At 44.9% G+C, this 19996-nt stretch overlaps 2 protein-coding genes across 2 annotated transcripts in view; one reads left to right on the forward strand and one right to left on the reverse strand.

Moving 5' to 3' along the window:
- Window positions 1–4811, forward strand: part of snx21 (sorting nexin family member 21) — a 6796-nt gene extending 1985 nt beyond the window's left edge. The window contains exons 2-6 of the mRNA XM_020110218.2: window positions 1000–1313; window positions 1396–1592; window positions 1693–1834; window positions 1975–2140; window positions 2608–4811. Coding sequence (XP_019965777.1) covers window positions 1031–1313; window positions 1396–1592; window positions 1693–1834; window positions 1975–2140; window positions 2608–3097 — 1278 coding nt within the window. The 5' untranslated portion in view covers window positions 1000–1030 and the 3' untranslated portion in view covers window positions 3098–4811. The remainder of the gene's footprint in view (window positions 1–999; window positions 1314–1395; window positions 1593–1692; window positions 1835–1974; window positions 2141–2607) is intronic.
- A 1792-nt stretch (window positions 4812–6603) lies between these two features.
- LOC138410626 (uncharacterized) lies at window positions 6604–18976 on the reverse strand. The gene is made up of 7 exons (XM_069527602.1): window positions 18190–18976; window positions 17923–18031; window positions 11930–12162; window positions 11331–11517; window positions 11084–11179; window positions 10463–10964; window positions 6604–10236 (listed from the first exon to the last, which is right to left on the reverse strand). The coding sequence occupies exons 2-7, from the start codon at window positions 17947–17949 to the stop codon at window positions 9290–9292; spliced, it is 1992 nt and encodes a 663-aa protein (XP_069383703.1). The 5' UTR covers window positions 17950–18031; window positions 18190–18976; the 3' UTR covers window positions 6604–9289.
- Window positions 18977–19996: the final 1020 nt, after the last annotated feature.

The following is a 19996-nucleotide window of genomic DNA, read 5'->3' on the forward strand; positions in this document are numbered from 1 at the left end:
CAAAACTTAACTTTAAATGTTTTCATGGAACTTCACATTTACTTGGTTATAGTGTTTTAGTATTTTAAAATGAGTAAAATAGATTCAGACCCACTGGACATGTTCGTCCACATGGTCTCAGACAAAACTCTTTTGTCCGTGAGGTCCCCTGCTTTGTTCACACATCGATTTCTCCCGACTTTCCACGGACGTTACACTTGCGGCCGGGCCCAGAGGCCCTCACTCAATCATTTGAGTTGTGCACGTCTCAATTCTTTCTTTTGTTTTTTTTAAAGCAGCTAAATAGTTGAAGCGAACACACCTCGTTCACAACCGTACGCTACTTCTCACGCAAACGTTGGGATCCATAAAAACAAAGTTGACGGGAGAATGTGCGGACTTTTGAATGTTTGCCTTCAGGTGTGGGTGGAACAGCACGGTTTGAGAAATCGGAATCTTTTTTGCGCACGTTCACTTTTAGTATACGCACTGTTTTATAAATGAGGCCCCAGGATTTAAGATATATATATATATTTATACATATATATATATATATATATATATATATATAAAACCTCCCTTCATCCAAACTCCTCCCTCATTACGGGTGACAGGGGAATCTCCAACCACATGTAACCTCTGACCTCTTTGTATCACCCTGCTGCACCTCCTCCCTCCTCCTGCACCTCCTCCCTCCTCCTGCTGACCTGCTCTCACATGTTAACAATAAATACTCTCATCACTAGCCTCAAGTTATTCCTTCAATATTTCTGTTTCTTTCATCCTTGACATTGTTAGACTTGTTATTTATGATTTATACATTTTCTCCAAATCTTTTTATTCTGTAAAATATTAGTTTTCATATCAGCAAACAAACACTGATTCTGATAAGTCTGATAAATCAACCGGCTCCAAACCAATCAGCTGTGAGATGATGAATCAGCTGTGAGATGATGAATCACCTGATCAACGTGAATTCATGCAACAGAAACTGTAAAACGTCTCTTCATGCTTCTGCAGCTGCTGCAGGCTCCTCCTACCACGTGGCCTCATGGCGTCCCGGCTGCTGGATCGTCTGAAGCGGTCGCTGTTCAAAGATGTTCACTGGGAGGTAACGGAACAGGAAGCAGGAGACACACAGGAGGTGGAGGAGTTCGATGAGGACCGGTGGGAGGCGGAACTGGCGGAGGAGGAGGAGTGCGTGACTGATCGCCTGGGGGGGACTCTGTCCTTCGATAGCGCAGGAGGAGGAGGAGTGGAAGAAAGTGGCGAGGGGCTGGACAGTGACTCCGACTTCCTGGGAGAGTCGATGGAGGAGGGGCTCAGCAGCACAGGTGAGGTGGCCCCCCCCACGTTTGAAGAACTTCAGGTGTCCCTCAGATACCAGACAACTGACTCTGGGTTCAACCTTCACAGATGCCAGTCCTGTCGGTGCGTCACCTGTCGGCCCCTCCCCCTCCTCCCTGCTGACACGGCAGCTTCAGGAGAGCTGGAGGAGCCTGTGCGGACTCGAAGGAGGAAGTCCCGTCCCCTCTGGACGACGGCTGATGGACAACTTGTTGTTTGAGGTCACCGACGCCAGTGTGATGCAGGACGGCTCCGCAAAATACGTGGTGAGTACAAACAAACAGCGGAGGTCAGGACGGCTCTCGTCTCTCCAGCAGCTGGTTGTGAGTCACGTTGTTGTTGCACTCGGTCTGTTTCCGTCTCCAGCTCTACACCGTCCACGTGATCCAGACCGGCGGCAGCGACAAGACGCCTGCTGTCATCACCCGCCGCTACTCCGACTTTCAGCGCCTTCATGCCACACTGAGGCGAAATCATTCAGACCTGATGGATCGTGTGTGTTTTCCACGTAAGTAACGTTGGAGTTTGTCTTCAGAGTTTTCACAAAGCCTTGTACGAGTAGAGTGGGGGGGTGTTTCCTGTTTCCTGTATCCTCAGAGGATCATTCTTGAAACGCTGAAACCTGACCCCCTGTTGTGATCGCAACAGGTAAGAAGCTGCGGAGGAACTTCACGGCCGAGACGATCGCCAGACGCAGCCGGGCCTTTGAACAGTATCTGTCTCACCTGTGTTCACTGCCCGTCCTGCGGGGGGCGCTCTGTGTGCGACAGTTCTTCTACCTGACCGACCTGCATGCTGGACAGCTGCTCATCAGGTATCTCACACCTGAAACATCATAATGTAACTCTACTCCTTGTACCTGCGCTTCCTGTCTGACGCTGACTCGATCAGAAATCTTCTCCTGGTATTAATAAACCCGATGAATGAGTCGACAGTGTCAGTAACACACTGGACGATGAGCAGCTCAGGACAGACGAGTAAAATCAGTAACAAGCTGCAGACGTGTTCCAGGCTGAGGGACAGATGAAATCATACGGGTGGAGCTGTGGTCCCTGAACGCCCCCTGAGCCGGGCAGCGACCAGCTGGAACGTCTGATGCAGAACAACAGTCAAATAGTCAAATAGTCAAATAATGACTTCACTTCAAATTAAAGAATAAATAAAAATTTAAAGTTTCAGTCGGACCTTTCCGAGGAGACGGTTTCTTCAAACAGTCGTCTGGTTTCTGTTTCTTCATGCATGATAATACACGTGTTTCAGAGTTGTTCTTGTTTTGTTGAGGGTGGGACGTTACCAGGAGGCGCTGGGTCCGCTGCTCAACGCCAAGAGGCTGCAACAGAAACTGGGCTGGGCCAGTTACTACGACACCCAGGCTCAGGCCCTGCCCCCGGCCTCCTCCCATTGGTTCTTCACTCTCGTGGGGCTGTCGTGCTGTTTCCAAGAAGTGGACCAGCTGGAGGAGGCCGGGGATCACTGTGACCACGCCCTCCGTGTCCTGACGCCCGCCGACCCTCAAACTGACGCACAGGACAAGCCCATCCCACAGAATGCTGCACCCCTCCCACAAATGGACAGGCCACACCCCCTCCTGTTACCGTTGCTGAGGGCGGTGGTTCGGCTTTTATGGCAGACGGGACGAGACAAGCGGCAGTGGGAGGAGCTTTTGCAGCAGCTTGAGGAGCAGTGGGCGGGGCTAGACAATCAGCCAACCATCAAAGAGTTTCTGGTAAAACACAACCTGCAAGAGAGTGAGGGGGCGGGGTTAGCATGACGTCACACATCGCAGTGCGACACGACAGAAACATCAAAATAATTTATCCAGAATAAAATAAGATATAGAAGAAAGTGATGTCATCAGAGAAAATTATATTAAGAGGAAAAATAATTATATGAGCAAAATTTAAGTTATTATAAAAATATTTTATCGATACGACTTCGCATCCACAAGAAAAATGTGGAAAAATTCAAATTACAGTAAGAGAAGGTCAATTTGTAATAAATCAGTTATTTCAGTTTTTATTCAATCATTTTTTACAACTGTTGGGATCTTGTGTAAAATATTTAGAGTTTAAAAAAATATATTTTTAGTGATATTTGAGTTTTAAAAAAAATCAAATTCCAACATTTTATATTAAAATATTTTCATCTTTCCTCTTTGAGTTGAAAAGTTCAGTTGTTCGATGCATCAATCGTCTTTTCTGCCAAACTTTGAAATGACGTCAGTTCAAACTGTGACGCCTCAGATCTCGAGGTTTTCTGTTTTTATCTCCAAGTGAGAGAAATAATAATAATATTAATCTGAATAATCCTGGAATCACACGACTCTGACAAATCTGAGCTGTGATGAGAAACACAGATCCACAAAGGGGAATATTGGACAACTGAGATGAAATAGTTGAAACGCTGCTTCTTTGTTTTAAAGGAACTTTTATTTAAGAATTCTGAGGATGATTGTAAGAGAGAGAGAAGAAACTGTGTCACCATGACGACGAGATCAACAGTCAAAGGGAAAATGGTTAGAAATATTTTTTCTGCCCGTTAAACGATATTTAACAGAATCAACATCTATTGATTTGTGTGTGTTGAAAGGCCACTTTATATTTTCCTGCACCTTCTGAACTATATGGAAACATTTCAACGCCACGAGCGACCACGCGCTGACCGCGAGCGACCACGAGCTGACCGCGAGCGACCACGAGCTGTGGTTGTATCATAACTCTACAAAGAACTAAAATACTTGAATATGAAACATTGTTTTTCGGAACACGACCTGATCACGAATATTCACTTAGAATTTAATTTAGATCATTGAGGCATTAAATCATCGAATAATCTTCATCGGTACCAGGCAGCGACTCCTCTTCCTCTGTCAGCTGTTCTCTAAGGAACAGCTGCTGTGTTTTATGTGGATCCAGTTGCTATGGAGACCAGTGGTTGTTACAGGGACCTGGAGTGGACGATTGGAAAAAGGGACAAAAATACACGAGAAGAAACTGATGATGAGGAACTTTTATACATGAAAACACAAAAAGCTGATTAATGAGGGAAATAGAATCTGACCAGTACTTTAAATATCTAAAAACTTTAAAGATGATGCACATGTACAGATTTATGTACAAGTACTGGTGATGAACTGATGAACGCTGCTTCCATCACAGATTTAATAACTTTCTGGATGTTTTACTTTTCTGACAGTGGAGACGCTGCAAAACTAAAAGCAGCTCCGTGGTTTCTTTTTTCTTATGTTAAGTTTTCACAGGCGACGCTGATGTGTTAGATTTGAGACCCTGTCAGGTCTGTTAACTGTAGATTCACTGACTCTGCTTCAGGGGTTTTTTCTGCTTTTATTTGAACTAAAGGTTTTAGTGATTTCTTTTTCAAACTGTACACAAACACAAAGTTTTTCTCCACTTTCACCAGAGCGTCTGTACGTGCATTTACATTTTCAAGAATATTTTATGGAATAAATTTGTTACAAAATCTCAGTTCCGTCTTTTCTTGTTTCTTCATCTTTGACCTCTTTGCAGAGGATTTCTGAACTTTTTCAATTTAATTTTATTTCTGTAGCAAAAAAACAAAAGTAGCTCTTAACTTTTCAGACGCCCGAACTCCACCTGAGCTCCGGTCGCTCTGGAGGAGGAACATGGAGGAAAATAAAGAATCTCATTGTGATGATGTGAACTCACCTCAGGGGTCACGTGGGCACAAGATAATATATCCCAGATATTTGAGTTTGTTAATTACAGGATGACGAAGGTTTCAGTTCACGTGTTCACCAGCAGAGGGCGCCCCACTTCAGTCCATGTGTCAGTGATGACGCAGCTCAGTTTTATTATAAAGATTCTAAAAAAATAATTTTAATGTTTCTACTTGAGAAGCTCAGGATGATGAAGATGATGAGGGTGATGAAGAAGATGAGGGTAGTGAAGAAGATGAGGGTGGTGAAGATGAAGAGGGTGATGATGTGAGTGATAAAGGTGATGAAGAGGATGATGAAGATGAAGAGGGTGATATGAGGGTGATGAAGATGATGAGGGTGATGAAGATGATGAAGGTGACGGTGAAGAAGATGAAGATGTGTTTGAAGAGGTGATGGTGATGAAGATGATGAAGATCTGACCTCCAGGTGCTTTAATGTCACTGCTGCTGATCAGCTGACGAGTGTCGGCTGGAATTAAGTCCCATTGTCCTCCACATATCATCACCATGGTGACAAGGCCAAGAGCTGAGACATCAGCTGCTGGAGTAACACCAGTTGCTATAGCAACGGTGACAGAGCAGGACTGAAGTGATGGTGTAAACATCAGCGTGGTGTCAGTCAACGTTCACGTCACCAGAAATGATCAACGCTAATCAGCGACAGTGGAGGAATTTTAACGCCCCCTGCAGCCCCACCTGGTGAGATATATATACATATATATATATATATATATATATATATATATATGTATATATACATATACATATATATACACATATATAAATGTGTTGTTGTGTACATGAAGGAATCAGTGATCCAGTGGAACAGTTTCAGTTTTCAGCCTTTAGGAGAAAATGGAAAATGAAATAGACAGAATGACCCTTTACACCTGAGCAGAACAAAGAAGGAGGAGCCAGGGAGATGATGAATTAGAAACACCTGTGAGACAAAGAGGAGGGAGAATCAAACAAAGCCTGGACCTGAAACCAGATTCTGGACCTGAAACCAGATCCTGGACCTTCAGAGGTTTCTCACAATGTTCCTGGACGGAGAGGCAGAAGATCTGATCCCTGGAGTCTGATGAAGTGGATTCAAATCTCTGTGTCACAGATTGAGTCGTGATCTTCTCCGTCCTGGTTCAACCACTAAAGTTAAGTCTCTTTACTGAAACTCTTCTGGAGAGTGAAGTTCCATCATCAGAACTCAGACGATGCAAAGATGAATTATCTTATTTCATTAGTTTCATTGATCGACAGTTAATTTTTTGATTTGGACTCTGAAAGTGAAATTCTATTGATTAATTGATATTTTGGTGAATGAGTTGTTTATAAATCATTCTTTGATTTTGGAGTTATTAGAATTTGAATTGAATTAACTGAACTGATTCCTTGTTTGAATGTTTTTGTGCAGCTAAGACAACGAGCTATCACACGTTGGGTCAACGAGTCTGAATCTGCACATTGTTGCTTAAAAGAAAAACTCAAAAATATAAAGTTCTGAAGAGGAAATCTCAAGATCTCCTGAGGAATCATTCTGAACACAGATTTCTATATTTAAAATTCTCACAGATGAAATGATTCTGTTGTTGTTCTTTTAATTCAGTTACTTAAACTTGAGTTCTGTGGAAAAAATACATATATAGTCATAACACTGACTTCAACACTCACAGTTCTTTGGGTAAACCTGGACATGCTTGTTCAATGACTGTAAACAAAGATGGACGACACGTCTCCACTTCCTCCGACTGCATAAATATAAAACCCAAAATATCATGGATACGAACGCCGCCATCTTGTGGTGGTGACGTCAAATAACTACCTAAAACCAAACTCATCAGAAACATGAACATCAGTGTGATAGAAACCATCCAAACATTACTTTAATATGCACTTTCATTTTTTTAGTTCATGTCCCATCTGCTAACATGGGGGAGGAGGGGTTTATGACCCACATTGCTGCCTCCAGGGGGCGACACATGTTTTGGCTTCACTTTTGTGCAGCTGTCTTGTCGTCCATCTTCGTTTACAGTCATCGGTGTTAATCTTTGAGTTAGCATGCTAGGTTTACGATGCAATAATAAATCCAGTGTATGCTAACAGCTGATTGTACACGAACATCTACGTACACTAGCTTAGCAAGATGTCGGTGAAAAGCAGAATTAATCTACTAAAGGCAAAAATAAAGTATATAAAACTACTGTCATTATAAAATAACAAGTATATAAATATACTTTTACATTATACAGTGATACGTTTCTAGATTGTCCACAAACCAAAGTCATACAATTTTTGGCTAAACACTACGAACGAGTTGGTACCAAACTCCGTATGCTAACTGACCATATTCCACTCACACACACACACACACACACACACTCATTAGCTTTGAGACCCTGTCTCCAGGAGTTCACTTCCTCCAACAGAATATGAAAATAAATCCACATTTTCTCGTATTTAAGAAAATTGCATTGAACAGTTTCATTGAGTCATTATTACATCAGAACATTGAACCTGATTAACATGATCAGATGAATCCTCCTCCTCTGTGATCACACAGCGGTGGTTCCATATTTACGAGTTGAATCTTCACATGGACAAAACAAAACGACCTGAATCTCATCACTGGAAACCGACGTGCTGGATTAACTCAGCGACATGAACACGACGTGTAGTTCATGTGTTCACACGTCAGATGGCAACATTTTATAAAAGAGGAGCAGAAACATACGAAAGGAACAATTTGACATTTTGCAAAAATAAAATAATAATTAGACGAGGTTATCGACGTCACTGTCTCTTGTCCATGAAATGGTGAAGCTTCCAGATTCTCTACAGCCAGCTGGACTTCAAGTGTAAATGAAGGTGAACAGAACGGCAGCGTCTTGACGCACTTCTCTGATGATAAAAGTCCCACACAGGTTCTGTTTGAATGGAGAAAATGAATGACGCAGTTCATTTGGTTGCCATGGTAACATCATTATGGAATGACTCCCAGCATCAGCACCAGATGAATGAACACAGTCATGAGGGCAAAGGCCTTTTACACTAAGCTGAGCTCAGCAAACTGTCTCTTGGCTTTAGCTTCAAATTTAAATTACAGACGCGAGAGACAATCAGTCTTCTCATCTGTGTATTGACCAAAGTCTGCAAGTGATCCCTCTACATATGATGTGATCTCTGATTCATGACACGTGGCACAACTTGATCTGAGGAGATTTACTGCAGTAATCCAGGGATGCTGAGTATCGGTGCATCCCTGTAATAATCCAAGCAGGTTACACAGACGAGCCTGACCGTCTGATGAGTCTGACTTATTTACGCTCTGAGTGTGTGTGAGTGCATGAAGATAAAAACCAGTGAAACAGGCGAATAAATACAACAACATTGTGGTGAATCGACAACTTGCGCGGATTTAGCGGCTGTTTGATCATAAAGCTGCAGGAATCCTGTGACGGGCTCACGGCGTTCAAACAGATCGTTGGTTTCAAAGACTCGACTTTGACATTTTCTGGCACAAAGAGACGGACACAAAGGCAATAAACCAGAGAAGGAGGTGAAGACACTTTTCCACAAGGCAACACAATCAGTGGTGTGATGTATCGTACCAGTCACAGTCGGTCTGGTGTGTGAAGAATCCGTCTGTCCGGTGACAGAAACCCAGCTGATACTGGTACAGACCTCGTCACAGACTCAGACTGAAACTGTCTCTAAAAGATTTTCAGTTTTTCTTTTGCATTTCTTGGTCATTTTCCTCCCGAGCCCCAGTTTTATCTTTGGCCATATGTTTTATTTCTCTGGGTGTTCTGTTATTGAAAATCCTTCTGAAAAAGTTTCCAGGATTCGTCAGCAGATGAGCCTGAACTTCAACCGAGATCCAGATTCACTAAGTTTACAGTGGGAGTCCGATTTGATTTTGTAATTTAAGATCCAACTCTGTCCAGGTAACAAATGTTTAATCATCTGAGTGTGACTGTGAGGCTGGAGACTGAAGTACAGTGAGAACAGGCCACACTCACACACAAGCCATTTGTTTTACTTCACGTTATCTCGGTAAGTCCTCTGATGTTTCACAGTATTCAGAGTGTTGCTAAGTGTTTGCATTAGGTCCGTCCTTGATATTTTTCTGTTCACGTGTTTTAGACAATGTTTTCTGTGATTGATCGGTGATTACTGAGTTCAGTCACGTCGAACTGATTTGTTAGTTTTAGTTGAACTCTACTTTCAACCACTTTAACCTTTAGTGAATGGACCCGTGTGTGAGGAGTCAGACAGTAGTAACTGATAACAGAGGGCTGGGACAGAGCTGGCTGTCACTCTCCACTCGGGTCCCGTGAGTCAGCAGCTCCTCCACTGTTGTCCAATCATCGAGCAGTTTGCTGTTCCTCAGTCGGTTCTGCTTCATGTGGCTCAGCTCCAGCACCGTCTGAGACGACAGTGACCCCTGAACTCCTCCGGCCTGCTCCTCCCCGACTCCTCCTCTTCTCTCTCTGTGTTGCCGTGACTGCGCAAGGTGACGTCTCCTCTCCGTCCGGCTCCAGTATCGTCCCACCAATCTGCCGTCCTCTCCTTCCTCCTCCCTTTGTCTCCGCCCGTCTCCTCGCACCTCCTCATCTGTTGTGACCTCACTGCGCTCCCTGGCCAGGCGGTAAGCTCGGGCTCTGAGCAGCTGATTCCTGACTGACTTCTGATTGGACAGTCTGGAGCGGGGAGAGGGTGGAGAGTGAGGCCTCTGTTGCGGTGCACCCAGTGTGCTGTAAAAAGGAACCGAGCCTTTAGAGTTGCCTGAGCGATTCCCAAGAGTCTGAAAGCCTCGCCAGTCCGAGGCTCCACTGGAGCCAGATCCAGGACTCTTGGAGAGGGTGTCCTCCTCTCTGCTCCGAATGGAGCCTTGGCTGTTTCTCAACGAGTTCTGATGATTGGTGAGACCGGTTCTGTCTGTACTGGGGTGACTGGTGGGTTGGCAGTTACTGGGATAACTGGCCCTGCTCCTTGGCCCCAGAGTGTTGCTGGCTGTAGTTGGCTCGTTGTTCTGAAGTTTGCTCCTCATAGCGTTTGGATCGGTCACGTTGGGGTGACTGGCCCTGCGGCGCTGCTGTCCCTCTGTCAAATCTTGTATCGTTCGACTCCGGCCTGGAGCTTCTATCGTCCCGCCTCTTCCCTGCTGCTGCTCCAACCACAGCGCTCTCCGTTGGCAGGGCTCAGTACGGCAGCCTACAGATAGAAAAAAGAAATAGGGTGCAGACTGTTCTGTGAATTGATAAATTAGTTGTTGCTGCCAGGGTAGAGCCTTTCCTCACACTGCAGCTTCTTACTCTCAAACACCAGTTCAAACCAACTGTCCAACTTTTCAAGCTTTATTTTTTTGGGGGGATAAAACACAAGTAAACAGTGGAATCAATGGACAGGTTAAGGAAATACTTTTTGGAGCTTAACTTACCGATGGAGGGGGAGGGTGGAGATCGGTGGCGGGTGGGACTCCTCTCAGCTCTGTGGAAGTGAACTGTTGTGGTTGTGCTGTTACCCACAGTGCAGCGAGAGGCTAGTGGGGCTCCAGGGTGACTCATCTGAGTTGTTTCAGGGATGGATTCCAAATCCCAGCGTCCTCTCTGTTCTCGAGGGGAGTGGCCTGTACGGAGATGATGAGACTGCCGATGGCCGTGGCTCCCTTGAATTTTGTGCAGCCGCCTGTGTTCCCCGGTGCTGACGCTGTGGAAGCCAGAGTCGCTGGGTTCAGAGGAAGTTAGGGATTCTGAGGAAGAGGAGGAGCCTTGGGAGGAAGGGGTGTGGCCTGGCAGCGATGACATGGCGTCCGTCTCTGCCTCAGAGAGCGCCACCTGGTGGTTGGGGCTATCGGGTCCGCAGCCTAGCCCACTGTCAAGCTCACTAAGTGGAAGGTATCCTAGAGGACGATCAGGCCGCCAAGGATGACAATAGTCAGACTGAAGAGGGAGAAAGACAGAATATGAACTCAACTTTATTTTAAAATGCACAAGTACAAGCAACCAAGTGAGAATGAGGAGCAACTGGTGAGAGAAACCTAATCTCTGAAATTAGAGACCTGTCTGGAGAAGTTCTTGTGCTCCATCCCTTCAGCGTTGTAGCAGCCAATCAGACAGCTCTCTGAATTCGGCTGGTAGGGCATCATCTCCGGACCCTGGAGACAAGCAGGGGCGGATATGTCATCTCGTTGTTGGGGGGGGGACAACAAACAGAAGGTGCACTATAAAAGTATATAAGCAGCTCTACACTGGCTTGATAACCATTTACATAAATTCAGAATAGAAAAGAAAAAACCAACTGATCACCTGGTAGTCGAGTCTGTCCAGGTGATCTAAGCTGTAAGAGACGGTCGGCAGGTAGCTGCTCCCCGGATGCTGGTCGTTTGATGACCTGGGCGGGTAGCCGCTGGGAGCGTAGACATCAGGAGGAATCATCATGCGACTATTGGTGGAGTAAAGGTCAGGTGACACGGTCATGTGACCATAGTAGGGCCTGTAGAGGAAGCAGCCAGATGTCATGTTTTACGAGGAGGTGACGTCCAGGAGAGTTTATTTTGCCTCAGATGTGCCTGGATGTGAACGGTGTGATCGCTGTTATGTAAATGTCCCCTTGAATATTTATAATCTCCATCTACATGCATAATGATGCTGTATTTGCACTGACAGCTGTCTCAGCAGAACGACCTTCCGCTGATGAAAATTCATGAGACTCAACATCATCGTCGACCTTGTACCCGTTCCCAAACGTCTACACCCTCCGAACATTCTTACCCTCGTCCCAAACGTCCATCCTTTGCCCTTGTCCCACAGTCTTTCCCCACTTCAAAAACTTTTACATCCAACCAAGCTTCACATCACAGTATCATGGCCTTAACTCCACACGTTACGACTTAGCATTTGCCTACCCTGCGCTGTAGGCGTCTCCCTGACCTTCCTCTCCCTCCATCAATCCCATGGCTCTCAGGGCCTCCCAGTGTCGCTCTGTCGGAGCGCTGCACTCAGCGGCACAACGGGACCGGCGCCTCCTGTTTCCACGTCCTCTTCTCCCTTCTACCTGCACCGTGATTGGCTGGCCGTACTCGTCCACATAGTGCAGCTCCTCTCTGTGTCGGGGATGAGAAGGTTCTCGAGTCTTGGCCTGAGAAGAGGGAACGTCGCAGATCAGAGTTTAGATTCCACTCGCACTGAACTTTTAGCTTTTAAAGACACACACACCGTGTAATGTTTACTGAAGGACAGCGCCCCCTGCTGCCCCATGCGGTCATTAATTCTGTTGGGCTTCGCGTCCAAGTGATGAATCACTTTTCATGCAGAAAAATCTATCGATGCGTAGAACTGAACTGAAACACAACTGAACGCTGGATATTACCCATGATCCTCTGCTTCCTGAACAAGTCTGTTCAGATTCTTCATGTTTAAAAGTTTCCTGCTGAATGTTGGAGATAAACTCTGGTTGTTAAAAACTTGATCTACAGTTCAGCTTCACTCTGCAGAGCTACAGAGAGCAGTCTCAGGGAATGAAGGAGGAAACTTCCTCCATGTTAGTGGATGGTGTTGATTTGAGAAAGAGTTCAGAGACTCTGAAGCATCTTGTTCCTTCTGTTCAACCGGTTTTATCTGTTGTGCTGATGAAGCAGAGATGCAGTATTAATACTCAGCAGCACAGTGGGAGTTCTGCCTCTGAACCCAGGCCGCTCCGTAACTTTCCATCGAACTCTTTGGTGTTTCTGAACACACTTGTGTTGCATAATGTGGAGTATGATTCATATGTTTTACATAAAACAAATCTGAGCTGTTTGGTTTGAGTGTGTTTCTGTTCCAGGTTAAACAGCAGCTGATCATTTTCTCTTATTCGGACTGAGAGTGTGTTCATTAGTGGAAACAGCTGAACTTTGACCCTTTAACACAAACCGTTTCTGTGGCGACCAAATGAAACGCAGCGTTACCTCGACTAAAACCACAAGTTTAAAAAATATGATGTATGATGGATTTTACAAACACATATAATTTTTTTTGTTTTTTAAGTTTGACAAGTGAAAACTCTTGAGCCACATAATTGACTCATACTGTGGATAATGTAAAAAAATGGCCTCTCATCCTAAATGTGAGTACGTCAGCATCGTGTCAGCTGGAGACAGAAGAGCGAGGCTCCGGCTCTGGAGGACGTTCTGTCATCGTGATGTAGTGACTGTGGTCGTGGTGGATTGTGAGATAACGTGATGAAAGTTAAGAGCCAGGAAAGTTAAAGAGACTCGGTCTCAACAGCAGCAGGATGTAGGTCAGGATTCTGCAGCTCGCTGGGACCGCGGGGCCACAACTGAGGTCTTTACAGTCTCAGTACAAGGCCTGAAGCACACACACACACACGCACACACACACACACACACACACACACACACACACACACACACACACACACGAAGTAGTCACAGAGTGATGTGCTGTAGCCACGAGAACAGAAACACACACATAGAGAGAGCTGTGCATACATATACATAAAAGAAACATACATGTATGAAACCTGTTTCATAAAAGTCACATGTGCAGAAACATGCACAAAAATACACGGACACACACACACACACTCATGAAGAAGTCATAGAGTGAGAGTGATGTGCTGTAGCCTCGAGAAGTGTGTCGCGCTCCAATGCACTTTGACAGTAACACAAACTGACTCTCTCTCTCTTCATCTCTCTCTCCATCTATCCGTCTCTCTCGCTCTCTCTCTCTCTCCATCTATCCGTCTCTCTTGCTCTCTCTCTCTCTCTCTCTCTATTTCTCGATGAAGCTTTGACTCAGTTTTCACTCAAAGGGCAAAACTCTGCAAAATGCAACACTCCTCGTTCTCAGCGCAGAATCACGTCAGCGTGTAGAAACTAAACACGCGTGTCATGTTCAGCAAACTGCATCGAACGGTGTGCGAGGGTTTGATCAAAAAAATAAATACATGTACAAAAGTGATTGTGTATTTTTATTGGAAAGGAAACATTAAAACTCACAAAACATTAAATATCGTGCAAACAAAACTTCATCTGCAAGAACAAGTCTGGAAACCAAACAGTGTTTCTGTCAGCTTCCCTGCCTCCTCCATGTTAGCAGATGGGACGCGGACTATAAAATCAAAGTGGACGTCAAAGATGTTTCGGTTGTTTCGGCTCGTTCTTATCTGGCTGATGTTTGTTCGTGTTTCTGATCAGTTTGGTTTTAATTCATTATTTGATGATATAAAAACAAGCTGAGACGTCATGATTGACAGCTGAGACTGACTCAGGATTGGTCAAGCCTGTTTGTGGGTGGGGCCTTGATTTCCTGGCTTCACCTCACTTTTTACTAAAGAGATATTTAGGCTTCTCTCGGTGGATTGTGGGAGATGGTGGAGACTGTTTGATAAACCTTCTTTGTAGAAATCATGTGAAACCAAATGACATGTTTACAATCGAGTGACAGTGCCCTCTAGTGGCCAAAGCATCACAGTATGAAGAAGCTTAATTCCCTTAATTCATTGTCGTGGAGATTTGATCGTCGACATGATGATGCACATCTACAGAATCAACCAAGTTATCAGGACGTATCCGCTCTTTAAACAAAAGCACGACTCCGACGGCTTCTATTCTCCGAAGATCCTCAGCTGAACTGTAGTTTTGCTCCTCTGACGGATCCAGAGAGATTCTGCAGAAACATCCTGTGGATTGCGATGTGAGCTGTGTGATTTGGGTGAAGTGGAAAGTGAGTCACTCTTTCTTCTGCGTGGTTCAAACCAACTGTCAAAACCCTGAAATATTCGGATGCACTGATGATTCAAGGTCGGAGCAGCTGCTTTATTATGATCCATTGTTTTGTCTCAAAAAGACAAAGAGAAGAAAAGTTTGTGTAGATTTAAATGTTCACAGTTTGTGATTTTGGACGTTCTGGATCTGGTTCATGATCTGGTTCTGGTTCTACTGGACAATTTGAAGAATAATTATTCATTCTCTAGATTCTGCACAAACAGAAACATCATCAGAGAAATGTCACCACTATTTTAGTCTCCTCAGGTTTTCCATATAAAGTGTCTTGTACGCCCACAGGCCACACGAGCCCGCACACTCCACCATCCACTTATGTCGAGCTGTCGATCTCTGTTCAGTCACATGATGTGACATCCTGCTCTGCCGCCGCACATCCAACCGTCCTCGGATCAGAAACAAATCAAGTGTGGTCTTCCACTCTCTCTCTTCCCCGGCAGCACTGTCAGCCCCGATAGATCAAATGTTCACGTTCAGCTTCGGCAGCTGCGACAGAAGATCCGAGCTCGTCCTGTCGGAGACGGAACTTCAGCTGACGACTTCGCACAGAGACGGTTAATCACCAGTTTTATTATGTGGGTGTGTCAGTGGTGCGATCCTGGTAGGTGTGATTGACAGCTGAGATTGACTCTGGATCTCTCGATGGGCCACGAAGTCACACCTCCAAAGTGCGAACAACACAAGATGGCAGCGTCTGGACTTGGAGCCGAGGTTTATTGTTAGAATTCCGCCGGTGGAGAGGAAAGAGCCGCTGACGTCAGGGGCTGTGGGCGGGATTATCATGATCAACAAGAAGAATCAAAACATCGAGACCGAATGTTTTGTAAAAGACGATTCGTACTGAAGCTTTGAACCTTTCATGTCTGGATTCAAACGTATGTTTGCAAAGAGCAACACTTGAAAAGAGACGCTGTCGTCCTCCATCGTGGACGTTGTGTTTAAATCCAGATTCAGTGTAAACAGTGACGTGATGACGTGGCTTTGAGCTGAACCAGTTCCAGGTCAAATTAAAAGAATCACAAACTTTCTCTGAACATAATCACACCAACGAACTAATAACAACATGAACAAGTCGTCCAACAGTAACGTTCAGTGACAGCGTTGTTTGTGACGTGAGAAACATTTGAAGGAAATTGTTTCAACACAAATGTTATTTGAAATTGAATATGAAACGTTTTCATATCTGTTAAAGTCTCAAATATCAAAGTGTGGTTCTGATCTGCGTCTGTGTGAAGCGGATCTGAAAGTGACACAGATCTTCTCATTCAACGTTAAACCTTTGGAGCGTGACTTTCTCTGGTGACTAATCTGGGGACAGGAAGCCGAGCTCTTACTCTGAAAACTTGTTTTTCTTTTTGCTCAGTTCTTCTGTTTGAATAAATAACAAATCAACGGCTCACACACACGACGAGAGCTTCGCTTCTGTAACCGACTTTGTCACTTGGACAGGAAAGTGTTTGTTTGTCTTGGTTATCGAGCTCGGCCACTTATTTCTCTGTGCTTCCTCTGGCGTGAAGACACATCTCTGTAATTGTTGATCGTGGAGATCTGACGTTTCCTCCGTCCTGACGAGCAGCGACGACTCTGTGGCTTTGCCGTGTTTTCACTTCGCTCGGCCGCGACTGGTTGAACGGCTCGCTGATCAAAAGGCTCGACTGGCTGCGGATCTTTAGTCACGCGGAGCAACAATTTGCACGGACGACAGCGGACGACTGAGGACGACAGAGGACGACAGAGGACGACAGAGGACGACAGAGGACGACAGAGGACGACTGAGGATGACTGAGGACGACAGAGGACGACTGACCAACACAGAGCAGCAAACAGACAGAGACACAGGACGGAGATCATAATGTGATGTGGCTGCTGAGGCAGGCGTCACTTAAACAAGTGTTCACAAGCAGTCGCTGCACGTTTCAGTCTACAAACTGTAAAACACACAACTCACTCAGAGTCACAGGAGTTCTCTGTGAACTCACTCATCCACTTTGCACCGTTCACATTCTCCTCCAGAGTTACGGCTGAGGACAAAAATACCTGCAGATAAAATCCCAGTATTTCTTAACAGCAAGTAAAGTTCATCCAGGAAGTTTGAGGACAAACAGTTTGAAGAATCCTCTCCAGACGGAGTCACTGTCTATACACGTCTATACCAGTGGAGTCGCCCCCTGCTGGTCAGTACACAGAAGACATGGTTCACACACCTCAACATTAGCTTCTCTTTCTGGTTAGCTACACTTAGCTTCTCCTCCGATATCGTAATGGTTGTAACGAACAAACGAGGGTCCCCAAAGCTTGTGAGGTGTTCAGGATCATCTATTAATCGAAGCATCAAGCAACAGAGGCGTTCAGGGGAATCTTGCCGATGGTCTCTCTGTGATGCGTTTAGGGATATCTGTAAATTGTGTAATTCAGCAACAGCCTGCATCAGAGACATTCAATGAAAATGTGTAAATTGTGGAGCCCACCAATAGACTCTGTGAGGCGTTTGATTCTATCTGTAAATAAAAGCGTCAGTGGCAAATCTCTGTGAGTCTACTGCATGTGAGGTGTTTGTGTAACATCAGTAAATCATAGCATCGCAACTGATGGAGACAAATTAATTTCAGTATAATTTAACACTTTTAAAATAAATTAGTAGAAATAGATAATAATACTCGAGGATCGAGCAGATTCTCACACTTCACTGTTCTCGAACGTGAATTTAAAGAATCCAGACATGAAATAAATGTGATCAGTTGAGTGTCAGAGACAAAACTTACATCTCCCTCTTAAAGTTTCTCTGACTTCGTCACTCTCTCTCTCACACACACACACACACACTCACACACACACACACACACACACACACACACACACACACACACACACACACACACACACACACACACACACACACACACACTCTCACACACACACACTTAACCCAGATTGTACCAGTGAACTCAGACAATGACCGAGGGAGAAGGCTGAAGGTGTGTGTGTGTGTGTGTGTGTGTGTGTGTGTGTGTGTGTGTGTGTGTGTGTGTGTGATGCAGGTCATCTCAGCATCCATCACATCTCATTATCTGCCCTCTATTCTCCCTCGTTCTCTCCTGCAGACGGTCACTCACCTTGATCCGAGTGAAGCGACAACCCATCCTGACTTCTCCTCGGATGGTAGAAGTTAGGAGGAGAGAGATGAACGCAGGGACGAAGGGCAAAAACAGAAGAATGGTGAGACTGAGAGAGAGAGAGAGAGAAAGACGGAGAGCTCAGATGAAAAACTACAGAGAGAGAGAAAGAGGGAGGAGTGGGGGAGAACAAGGGTCAAATAGAGAGCAAGAGAATGGGAAGATAAAGAGAAGAGAGAGAGAGTTTGCTGAGCTTCGTCTGCCCACCAGCTCACATCCCCAAACTCTGATGACCCGCAGTCTCTCGGCCAATCAGCTGTCCTCCTGCACTGCCTGGGAAACTACAGCTCCCATGATGCCGCAGCGTAAACAGCAGCAGTCTGTGGGCAGCGGCTCCATCAAACCTCTCTCTCTCCTCAGGAATCACAAAGAGACACGGGCGAGCGAAGAGCAGCAGGCTCTGAGAGGGGCGAGCGAGGCAGAGACTCCACTGAAAAACAGAGAGAGAGAGAGAGAGAGAGCTGAAGACAGAGCTGCTCTCATCTGACAGTTTCTTCTTCTTCTTCTTTTCTCTTCATCCTCCAGTCACTCGCTCCCTCTCTCTCTGCATCCCTGCTCCTGCCGGCCAATCACAGAGCTCGGATGCAAGGAGGAGGGGAGGCGGATGCTCCGATTGGCTGAGAACAGCTTCTGTTCAAGCATCCATTCAGGGTTTTTCTCTCCTCCGCCTCTACCTCTCTTTTTCACAGATTCCTCATTTTTCTGGTTTTTCACACTTTTCTCTCACAAAACACAAAAACATCCTCTGGAAGCCTTGATACATGAAAATACATGAAAATACATGAAAATACATGAAAATACTTTAAATACATTAAATACATCCCTCGCAAAAATAAACTCTTGGTGCTAATGTTAGGTAACCTGGGAACACAGAACGTACGTTAGCGTGCATGGAGCCATTAAAGATTGAAATATTATTATAGACTGAAATCACGCGGAAGAAAAATGAATGTTTTCATTTCTCCTCCGGGGACAGTGGTGTACTTCAAGCTCTTGTGGCCAAAGTTAGTATTACAACAACAAACTCTTTACCCAAATGCCTCCTGTGCAGTCTGTTGGTAAATTACAGGATTTACAGATGTTTCTAAACGCCTCACAGACAAACACTACCAACGACAGTTCTTGATGCTTCACATGTTTCAGTGGACGACATGTCTCCACCTCCTGGAATATCCTGGATACCAACGCTGCCGTCTTGCCCTGATGAAGAAGTTTGCAGCTGCAGTCTGGTCTACGGACGATTTCCTACTTTAAACCTCAGCTTGACTGATTTGCTGCATTTTCTGCAGCTCAGCTAGTGAGTTTGTTAGCTAGGTTTTTATCTTGTTAGCTAGTTTGCTAGCTTCATCACCTGCGCGCAATGAATCCTGGGATATGTTGTCCAGAGGAGGATCCACCTATTTGTTGCTCAGATGACGGAAGGACACGTTCGTCCTCTGCTCTGTTTGAAGCACAGACTGTAAATAAAGATGGCCGACGTGTCACCACTGTCCAGAAATGAAGCCAAAATATCTCGGATACGTTTTTACATCATCAAATAACTAATTGGAACCAAAGTGATCAGAAACTTGAACTCTCAGTGAGATAAGAACGAGCTTTCATCTTTACATTTATTTAACGTCTACTTTATGATCTGAACTGCATCCAGCCACCAGGGGGCGTTCAATTCTTTATCTATCGTCACTGGTCCAGACAAAGGAAGCTCGACTGACATTTAAGTCATGTGACTTTGCTGAAGCTGTTTCTATTTGATCTTTTATCCTTTCAACTTTTCCAGCTCGACTAATCAAAACGTTTTGTGATATTTAAGATTCAATTTTTAACATTTGGCCGTTTCACTTCTTTTTTATATGAAAGTAATAAAAATAAAGAGCCGAGTGAAAAAGTTTCACATTGACACGAGTTTCAGAATCCTAAAGTTTTCCATCAGAAACGTTTTAATTCAAGAGCAGAAATGTAGCTGCAGGGAACACACACACACACACACACACACACTCACACACACACACACACA

The sequence above is a fragment of the Paralichthys olivaceus genome, chromosome 6 (assembly GCF_024713975.1).
Source record: "Paralichthys olivaceus isolate ysfri-2021 chromosome 6, ASM2471397v2, whole genome shotgun sequence".
Lineage (NCBI taxonomy): Eukaryota > Metazoa > Chordata > Actinopteri > Pleuronectiformes > Paralichthyidae > Paralichthys > Paralichthys olivaceus.